General features: G+C 30.5%; 1 protein-coding gene and 1 long non-coding RNA gene across 2 annotated transcripts; one reads left to right on the forward strand and one right to left on the reverse strand.

The window, feature by feature from the left end:
* Positions 1 to 312: 312 nt before the first annotated feature.
* On the forward strand, positions 313 to 1041 carry LOC133791408 (secreted RxLR effector protein 161-like). Its single transcript, XM_062229337.1, has one exon. It carries the CDS (start codon positions 313 to 315, stop codon positions 1039 to 1041), a length of 729 nt encoding a protein of 242 aa, XP_062085321.1.
* Positions 1042 to 5146: 4105 nt separating this feature from the next.
* Positions 5147 to 10172, reverse strand: LOC133790751 (uncharacterized). The gene is made up of 3 exons (XR_009874065.1): positions 9989 to 10172; positions 6027 to 6256; positions 5147 to 5458 (listed from the first exon to the last, which is right to left on the reverse strand). It is a non-coding gene; the product is annotated as an uncharacterized LOC133790751 (long non-coding RNA).
* Between the last annotated feature and the right edge of the window lie 1119 nt (positions 10173 to 11291).

Raw genomic sequence — 11291 nt, forward strand, 5'->3', positions numbered from 1 at the left:
TCTTAGTGGAGAGTGGATATGTCATGGCACAAGCAGATTCAAGCTTATTTGTTAAAGTAAAAGAAGCAAAGATCGCAATTGTTTTGGTATATGTTGATGACCTCATCATCACTGGCGATGATAAAGCAGAAATTTGCCAAACAAATGAGAACCTGTCAGTTTGCTTTCAAGTGAAGGAACTTGGAGAATTGAAACACTTCCTTGGATTAGAAGTTGACCGAACTAAGGAAGGTTTATTTCTGTCAACAAAAGTACGCAAGAAATTTATTGCAAAGGTTTAGAATGCTCGAGTGCAAGCCCATCTCAACACCTATGGAAGCTAATGCCAAGTTATGCGCGCATGAAGGGAAGGACTTGCAAGATGGAGCAATGTACCGACAACTGGTTGGTAGTCTAATTTATCTAACATTGACTCGACCAGATATCTCGTATGCAATTGGTGTAGCAAGTCGGAATATGCAACACCCAAAAAAACCTCATTTGGAAGCAGTGCGACGAATGCTGAGGCATGTCAAATATACCATTAACTATGGTCTCTTATATAAGAAAGGGGACGAGGTTAAGATAGTTGGATACTGTGATGCTGATTATGCTGGAGATCATGATACCCGTCGATCAACTACTGGGTATGTATTCAAGCTTGGATCTGGAGCTATATCTTGGTATAGAAAAAGGCAACCAACGGTGTCTTTGTCAACCACTGAAGCAGAATATAGAGCAGCAACAATGGCAACTCAGGAAAGTACATGGTTGATGCATCTAATGAAGGATCTACACCAATCTACAGACAATGCAATACCGCTTTATTGTGATAATCAATTTGCTATTCGCTTAACAGAAAATCCAGTATTTCATGCAAGGACAAAGCACGTGGAAGTGCATTATCATTTTTTGAGAGAAAAAGTGCTTCAAGAAGAAATAGAGATGCAACAAATCAACACAGATGATCAAGTTGCTGACATATTCACCAAAGGACTAAGCACAATCAAGTATTCGAAATTCAGAACTCAACTAAACCTCGTCAAACGAGAAGAAGCTTAGAGATTCGGTAATGAGGGGGAGTGTTAAAATTCATTACTGTATCTAGAATACTCTAGAATTCTATAATGTTCTAGAATATACTAGGAAGAACATAAAACATTCTAGAAAGTTCTTGAAGAAACTTAGAACTAATTAGACAATATATAGAGAGTTCTAGAAACATTTAGAAAAATGTAGAAAGTAGTTAAATAAATTATAAAGTTAGAAAATTCTAGAAAGAAGTGGATGTTTCTTTTGTAGCCTATAAATACAAATGTAATGTGTGTCCAAGGTTGTAGCAAAGTGAGTGTCCCAAAAGTGAGTCCTATATAAGTGAGTGCTCCAAAACAAAGTATGTAAGTATTTAGAGTGTGTTGTGATAAAATATTATATTCAATTCTTGGTGTAATTACTTTTGTAATTAATAAAGAAATTACGTTTTCATGTGTTATGGTGTTCAACAAAACATAATAGCTATCGATGTATATGGCCTTCAACAGCGAAAACATTAGCTAGTAATAGCATTACAAGCAAACATTACTGTTCTAAAATTCTTCAAGAAAAATAAAGGTGCACATGCTTCTAGCCATATTTTCTCTTTCAACATGATGGCCTTTTTATAAGATTTTAAAGTTTTTCCCTTTTTTTTTCTTCTTTTTGAAAAAATAAAAAAGAGAATAGAATCTAATGAAAAATAAGAGGAAAAAAAAAACTGCATACTGACATATGACACTTCTAGCACTTACTTCAGAGTTGAGATAAAAATTTTTGAAAAAGAGACCGAGGTCAAAATATTGACCTTCCCTCAAATGAAATTAGAACTCTCACTTGTGGCAGAGGAAAACCTCGGTACAAAAACCACAAAAACAAAACCAAACACCAAAATCAACCTAAATGAACACCCACAGACTCACTCTCTTCACAAATTAAAACTACCACAAACTACTCCACTCCCTACAAAGCTCCAAAAAAGAGACACCCTCAAAACCTTTTAAATTAATCAATTAATTAATTAAAAAACGCAAAAATACATGCCACTAGCTAGAGCGTTGTTTCAGATGCTTACCAAAACCTATATGGGACAAATAAAATCTTAAATAAAGATGCTTTGTAGGCTTCGACTTTATAATAATATATAAGCTTAAAGATGTTTTAGTGGCTTACAGGTTAAGCTTTCCATAGATTAAATTGTGACAGAAATATTCTCAGCTAATCTGGAAAGTTCATACTAGTTTTCTTAGAGGAAACTTGGTCCCCATTTTTTTATTATTATTGGTTCTCTCTTTTAAAGAAAAAAAAGAAGTAAATGAACAAGCTAGAATGATTAAAGTATTTATAAAACGTATGTATTAGATTTACGGTCTTCTGGCCCCGATAAATATCTATGTATAAAATATCACATAATTGGAAAAGAACGATATCATGTATAAACCATAGCATGTTATTTTACATAACTATCGGCAACAGGCATATGACAACATCAAGAACACAAGCTCAACTTCTGTTACCAAACCAAAAGCAATCAATAGTAAGCACCTTTAACGATGTAAATTTTGTGCAAAATCTAACCCAAAAAGTAAGCAAATGCTATATTTGGCCTAATTTTTGCAATTGTACTCTATTACACAAACCACCTTAGCCCAAAAAGTGAGTCGTTTAGCCCAATGTTTGCATTTGTGCTCCATTGCACAAGTGCATCAACAAAGTCATTTACTTTTATTGAAAAAAATATAAAAATAATTTATTTAAATAACTAAATAGTTAAAAAGTTTGCAATTAATAGATTGTAATAATTAGTGGCCTAAGGATGAATAAAAAGGTCAAATTTATTGTATGTCAAATTTGGCCATGCCACTTTTAGCATGTACGGGCCAAATTTAGCACACATTTTATAACAACATTAGAGTCATATATTTTTATGATATGCTAAAACATAGCAATGCACTGCTTTTACTTTATAGCACTCCATATTGGAGGACTGTCGAGAGAAAGAGAGATCGAAAAGACGAAGAGAACTAGTTTCAGAAAGAAGTGATAAGTGGAACTAACCTTGATACATCTTAACATGCTCATTTAGAAAGATCCTTGAAATCTTAGAATTCTCGTTTTCTGAGGACAAGAGAAAGGTGACTTACAAGTGCTACACAGAACTTATAAAGATAGTGAAGAAGAAGAATCTTTATAACTAGGCCCAAGAGCAATTTCCATGCTATTTAAAAAGTGCTTGTTTTAGTGGTCAGTTCCATCAGATAGAAGCTGCTGATCCTCATATTTCCTGCGGACAATCCAAGAAGACATCAAATGAAACCGAGCTGAGTAGACAGTCTTCTACTTACTATCTCAGTACGATTAAACAGCTGTAGAAGACTGGTACTTCTGTGATGTCCTTGTTTTTATCTGGTTCTCTGATTTGGTTTCTGAGAAGTTCTAGTGTCCTTTCCAGACTTGCATATCTTTTACTGAACTTAAAGCCCAGATGAGAGTTTAAAACGGATCTGTTTAGTAATGGGCAGAGGAATGAGATGATGCAAGCAATATGATATAAGAAAAAGTATTATTCCCTGTTCAGAAAGATTTACAAATATATAAAAGAAAAGGAAACAGCCAAAAGGGCATATTAGTAGAAATGTATAAATGAAGATTAAACTATAAAACAAAATATAGGTAAAAATTAAAAATAATTAAAAACTCTGTTGGGTAGATGAACTAAGTCCACCAGTGTACACTCATCTTTGTAGAGTATGAGATAACGACCTCAAATGTAACCTTGCAAAAATATAAATCTGATCTGATAAAATACAAACTAACAAAATAAAATAAATAAATAAAAAAACTTCTAAAAAATCTTAAACAATCTTGAGAATTAAATTGCAAAACTCAATCTAAATTTTGAATTCAAACTCCCAAAAAAATCAGTCATCCCCAATTAGCCTATATTCTTCTCGAAACTCTGCTTTGGAAATGCCTTTGTAACATCTGCTACCGCTTACATCCTAATAATGAAAATAAATCAATACAATCTATCACAAGCTTGTTACAGCCTGGGTAGAACTCGCTCCCAAAAGATTAGTCTATGAGAAGGGTGCCTAAGTGACTAATATCTATCAACTAATCTTATCTTTAGTCGATATGACATACACTCTCCTTTTGATCCAACGTCTACGACAACTAACTCTAGGCTTCTACGAGTTGCCGCTCCTGTGACGTGGATCCCATTAGAGGATGTTAGCTCTTTTAAGAGAGAGTGCCTGAGTGGTTATAAACCACCAACTAGTCTCACACTTACTCAATGTGGAATCCTAACAAAACCTCCTTTCAATTTTTTTTCTTAATGAAATATCAATCAGATCCTACATATTTTGTTCTATCATGATAAACCAAATTATGAACAATGTCAATTGATGCCCAGTTGTCATTATGCAATTTCATGGGTCCTTGGACACTAGCCTTCAATTGTCCTATCATTCTTTTTATTCAAATAAGGTCACAAACCCCATTACAAATAACTCCATTTCGAGTTCAATATTTCTATTCCTAGCCACTCTAAGTTTTTTTCTTCTTCAAGTGTCTACAATACCCCAAAGTTCAGTACAAATTCCCATAAGTGGACCTCTTATCAGATATAGAACCCGCCTAATCAATATTATCAAATTCCTATGAGTGATGCACCCTCAACCAGCTCAGTGAACAAAGAAAAATTATGGAAACAACTATTGTAGAGAATAGGAAACATGTTATCAAATATGTAATCGCCAATTTATTCTTTCAGAATGATGAGAATGGGTCTAAAACTACAATTAATAAATTGAGCAAATTAGATGACCAAAAAGAATTTTGGAAATCTAGTTTCTCATACGGATAGTATCAAATTCCTCAAAATTTCCCTTCGGGTGAAGAATAAGTGTCGGTGCTTCATCAACTTGCACTCTGATTTTCTTCTAAAACATAAGAAAGAAAGAAAAAAAAATATTCTACATATTCTCTATGGAAGTGATTTTTCCTTGGACAAACCCAACTACATGTTAGCACATCCACAGACAATGCCCACTCAAAAGATATATGAAAATCAAAGTGCTGATTTCCTTTTTTTTTTTCAAATTGTGCTAGCTTTTCTTTTGAAAATATGTAAAGAAACAATTAATTATTCAGACTTTTAAGTACTGTCTACATTCATTATTGATGAAAAATGGGACAATACAAGTAATAAAAGCAAGCTCCAAATTGGCCCTTGTTAGACTACTAATAATTTGAAGAAATATGCCACCAGATATGGGTAAAAGTTGAATCAGAAAAGGCAAAAGTTGACCAAAAGAGGTAGCTCAATTCGATTAAGCTTGTGATTTGCTCCCATAAGGTTTGAGGTTCGAGTCCTTGTATATCTACATAGCAATTGCTGCAGTTTCTTAGTCCACAACTATTGTAAGATTAAGCGGAGAACCTAGTTTCAAAAGGAAAAAGAAAAAGAAAAGTGATATACTGAAGTGTAAAAAAAGCATATCTCCATGTTTTGTTAGTAGACTCAATTCATGAACAGGAAAAAGAATGCAGCTTTGCCCATTTGAAACATAAGTAGGTCCATTCGAACAGAACAGCTGCCACAAAGTACAACTAAGTAGATACACGTACAAATATAGAATTGAGATCTTATACATTCAAAAACAATGTAGCCAAAAAAACACTTTTTTTTTCTTCCACATACATCTATAATCATTTGACTTCACCAAGCTTAATCTCCATCCACACAATAACATACTGTAAAAAAATAAAATAAAATAAGCGATCATAGACCACAGACTATACCAGTGTACAGAATATGGAAGTCGTTTTCACCCACCTTTTCGTTTAATTAAATGAAATCCCATTTAAGTCGTACAGGAACAATAAAAAAAACAAAATAATACAAAAATTTATAAAATCCATGAATATTAAACATAAAAAAGATAAAAGGTATGAAACACAATACACATGAAAAGATAAATTTTGAAAGAGAGAGAGAGAGAGGTGACCTCGAATGAATCTGAACCGATGAAGATGAGAGTAGTCAATTTTCCTTCTGCGCTGAGAGGGGACCCGGTGGTCGACCCCACGCGCCGTCCTTTTTTATTTTCTCCTTCTTCTTCTTCTTCCTTTTCCCAACCCAAACAAAAACAGTAAATATATTCATTCCGTCAGACTGCGAAACCAAATTTTATCACACTTCTCAACACTCTTCTTCAACGTATCTTATTTAATAAACCTGCATCATATTCAAGAAGGGAGAGATTTTTTTTTTCAGCTACCATGCTAATTTTAATATTTTTGTTTATACTTTGTCTGAGGGTTTGTGTTTTTACCTTGAGATAATAGACTCTCAGTTTTTTTTTTTTTATCAAATTTCACAAAAATTAGCTTAATTTTTTATTTCGCATTTGGAAAACAGGTTGTAAATAAAAAATTACTACATTTGGCATATTTGATTAATAAGTAATTACAGGTGTCTCAATTACACTCCTCTATGAGAAAGTATAATTACTAAATACAATCATATAATAATTATTACATAATATTAAAATTTATTGCATAATTAGTAGTCGTATTTCCAAACATAACAAAAAAATTCATATGTAATTATTAGCTACCATTCAAAGGCATTTTGTATTTTCACATGTAGCTTAATTACTACACTAACTTTCAAATGCACCCTAAATTTTTTTGCTGGACCGATATGCTACTATTAGACTTTTTAGATAAACATAGATTCAACCTAATAAAGTATTCATATTTTTTTTAAAATTAACACAAAATTTATTATTACTATAATAAACATTGTCATAAAAAGAAATTATGAATATAGCTTATCTACGTGTACGAAACTAATAAGTTATTAAAATGATCATTTTTTTATTTTTGGAAAAATATATTTTTTACTTGTATTTAGTTTAACACTAGATTTTTTTTAAAAATTCTAAAGGTAATATTTTATCTTGCAAGTTTTATCAAAATTAATTTCCTATTAGTTTTGGTTTAAAAAGATATTGTTATTTCTCTTCTATATAAGTGGGTAGATAACAAAAATTCTTCATTTTAATAATTTATTTTATTAACTTAAATGGAATATTTTAAATGTTTAACCGAATATACTTTTAAAACTAATTAAAAATATATATTTATTAATTATTTTAATATAAATTCAAATTTAAATATTATAAAATATCATTATTATAATAATATGTAATACAAAATATTTAATAATTATATTAATATAAATTTAAATGTTATAAAATATTATTATGATAATAATAATATATAATCCTAATGTTTTACTAATTATATTAATACGAATTTAAATATTATAAAAAATTATTATAATAATATTTAATACAAAATCATATATTTAATACTTATATATATATAAATTTAAATATTATAAAATATCATTATAATTATAATATATAATATATCATCTTAATTTTTATTTATCATCTTAATTTTTATTTAAAAAATTATTATTTATGTATAAAAAGGTTACTATATTATATATATATTTTAAAAAATCATAAACAATATTTTAGTTTAATTTTTCATTTAATATGTTTCTATCATTCTTTTATATATAATATTGTTTACTTATTTAAAATTTATATGACATTTATAAATTTAATAAAAATAATTAATAAATTCTAAAAATAAAATTAAGTAAATATGTATTACAAATTACTGTATCTAGTATTAATATAAATTTAATTAATTTATGGGGTCCTTGGCAAAATGGCCTATTTTTATAGTGCAATTTGCACTATGGCCTAGTTTCAATAGTTTTTAGCTAAATAGCCTATTTTATTAATGAATTTTTTATATTACCCATTTTACCCTTAAAATAAAATAATAATAAATTAAAAACAAAAATCCTAATAATAACTATCATCTTCTTCCTCTCACCCATCCACCCACACCCATCCACAACCACCCACTATCATCCCCCGCCGCCACCGGCACCGGCACCACCACCACCGGCGACCACCGCCCCCTACCGCCGGCGAACACCGCTCATCACCGGCTGTCACCATTTCTCCGCAAATCCGGCCACCATTCATTCAAAATATTGGTTTATAAAGCTTTTTTTATTTTTATAAAATATGAGATTTTTTATATTGTTTTTGTAGATTTAAAATGCAAAATGATTGTTTTAGTATGTTGAAAGTATAAGTAGGAATTTAGGTTTATTTCTTGAGTTTTATGGAGGTTAAATCTTGAAAATCTGAAAAAATTAATGGTGGTTTCGGTTATTTTCGAGATAGAAAAATCCAGAATTTTTTGACAGCTTGTCTAATTTTTCGACAAGGAGTCTAAATTTTAGACCAGTTGTCTAAATTTTAGACCAGTAGTCGTATTTTTTCGACCACCTGTCTAAATTTTAGACAGGTGGTCGAAAATTTAGACAGGTGGTCGAAAAAATACGACCACTGGTCTAAAATTTAGACAACTGGTCTAAAATTTAGACTCCTTGTCGAAAAATTAGACAAGCTGTCAAAAAATTCTGGATTTTTCAATCTCGAAAATAACCGAAACCACCATTAATTTTTTCAGATTTTCAAGGTTTAACCTCCATAAAACTCTAGAAATAAACCTAAATTCTTACTTATACTTTCAACATACTAAAACAATCATTTTGCATTTTAAATCTACAAAAACAATATAAAAAATCTCATATTTTATAAAAATAAAAAAAAGCTTTATAAACCAACCTTTTGAATGAGTGGTAACCAGATTTGTGGAGAAATGGTGGCAGCCGGTGATGAGCAATGTTCGCCGGCGGTAAGGGCTGGTGGTCGCCGGTGGTGGTGGTGGCGGTGGCGGCGGGGGATGATAGTGGGTGGTTGTGGATGGGTGTGGGTGGATGGGTGAGAGGAGGAAGATGATAGTTTAGAGTTTTTAATTTTAATTTATTATTATTTTATTTTAAGGGTAAGATGGGTAATACAAAAAATTCATTAATAAAAAAGGCCATTTAGCTAAAATGTTTTGAAAGTAGGTTATTGTGCAAAATGCACTATAAATGGGGTCTATTTCCACCAATTTCTCTTAATTTATTGTATAGATTTTAATTGTTTTGAAACGAAAACAGCAATATTATTTTAATAGATTTTATATTGTCATCGATTTTTTTAAAACATAATCTCATAAATTTAGTTAAAATATTAGAGATGCTAATATAAATTTTAAAATTTAGTTAAAAAAAAAGTTGGGATGCGAATATAATTTCTCTCTTTCTTTTTTAATTAATTATTATTAAAAATCTTTATAACTTTTTAAAAAGAATAAAGATACAACTATACTAAAATGTGATTGGGTACTAACTAAGTTGAAATGTCATGAACTAAAATAATACAATTATTACCAAAAAAAAAAAATAGGTAGTGGTTACAATAAGACAGAAAAATACCTTACTATGGTATAATTTCAACCTTTCATTTTATAATTTCTTATTATTTTTTTTAGAGAAACCATTTATTTTAATTAGATAAATAAATTTACCATACACCCTGCTACACTTGATTCAACACACCTCTAGTACCACAACACTCTAGACAACTTTTTATTTTTCTCATGTAGAAGCCTAGCTAGAGTCTAACTTTGGGTGGGGTGCTATTTATTTTTTATTTCAATACCCATTTGCCCATATAAATAAATAAAATCAATTTGATGATGAAGAGATGCTACAATATATATTCCAAATAATGTGAACCAAATAGAATATATATATATATATATATGCTAAATGAAGAACATAGTTCCCCAATCAAAGACACAAAACTTTTATGTGAAAAACACTTCAAAATAAAAGGAAAAGCCATCAGCTAATAATCACTCAAAACCTTCGACAAATAAAGTAGAGACTATCAATAATCACAAAAATGAAATGAAATTAAATTTCAATACCTAATCACACCAAAATAACAATAAAGAAAAAGAATAGCATAAATCAAACCGATAAATGCGTAGCTTGCCTTGCTCCAAAGCTTTTTATTTTCGTTCTTCTTCTCTTCTCTCCTGTCCTGTCCTGACTCCTCTATCTCTATCTCGGTGGCCTTTTATATGTGGATACTTCTACTGAAGCTTGTTGAACAAGCTTTTTTTCGAAAGATTGTTCAAGAAGCTTTTAATTTCTTTCATACATATAATAAACCTCACGAGTCTAAGAAGCCTATTTGGCTTCTTCTTCTTCTTCTACTACTGGTCTGGTGGGCCAGAATTTGTTAGAAAGATAAGAGACCACAGAATACAAGGTAACAAGATGAACTAGAATAAAAATTTAATAAAAGAGAAAAAGGGGAGGGGAGAGAAAACAACATTTTATGAAATTTTACTTGAATGAATAGTAAAAAAAGCGTAAAATAATCTGGTGTGTAAAGTTTTAATTTCCATCAATAGATATAATAAATAAATAAATAAACCATAACATCAAATGATAGTATTCTAATAGGCCACGTAAATTTGATTACTCTGCTTTTGGCTGGCTGTGCTTTATTAAAATACTAGAACATATAAACGTGGTTTAAGCGTATGTTATAATAATTAGTGATAGGAATTTTTTTTACAATACTCGTACAACATGCTCATTAAATAAACACGTGAAAATATCTTGATTGTAGTTTTTTTTTGTTTTCAATAATACTGTTCATTGTATAGCAAACATCTACATGTTTTCAAGAATTTCTTAATAATAAGGATTATTTTGGCGATTATCCGTTTGGACTCTTTATTTTTAAAAATTAACCTTTTGATCATCTATTTATTCAAAAAGTTAAAAATTATTTATAAAAAGTAAATTATCTATTTATATAATTTATATTTTCTATAAGGGTTAACATACCATTTTGAACACTGTAATTTAGTCAATCACCCATTTTTACTGTTTATTTTTCAAAATTAACATGTTACACCCAAATTTCGAGAATGAAAATCATGGTCTCGAAAGGCTCGTAAAATGTAAGCTTGAAATAAACAAGTGTGCCATGTCACCAGCATTTATATGAATTGGGTTTGACAATCTCGCTAGGTATTAAAACGACGACGTTGGAATCGCTGAGCACGGAAATACGTGTGGCCTCGAAGGTGTTTCGAGGTTACAAGTTAAGCTCGAAGCTACAATTACAAGTGTTCGACACTTGTATAAATTTCATGGTTATTTCTTGTTGGCGATCTAGCATCGATCAAGAAGGTTCGAGCTTGGCCACTGCGAGCTCGAAGAGGGCGATCTCAATTAAGTTATTTTCTAAGGCTGAGGCAAA

Source organism: Humulus lupulus, chromosome 7 (assembly GCF_963169125.1).
Source record: "Humulus lupulus chromosome 7, drHumLupu1.1, whole genome shotgun sequence".
NCBI lineage: Eukaryota > Viridiplantae > Streptophyta > Magnoliopsida > Rosales > Cannabaceae > Humulus > Humulus lupulus.

Bases quoted from the DNA above. Each gene is read 5' to 3' on its own strand.
- LOC133791408 (XM_062229337.1), top strand. From the start codon at position 313: ATGGAAGCTAATGCCAAGTTATGCGCGCATGAAGGGAAGGACTTGCAA.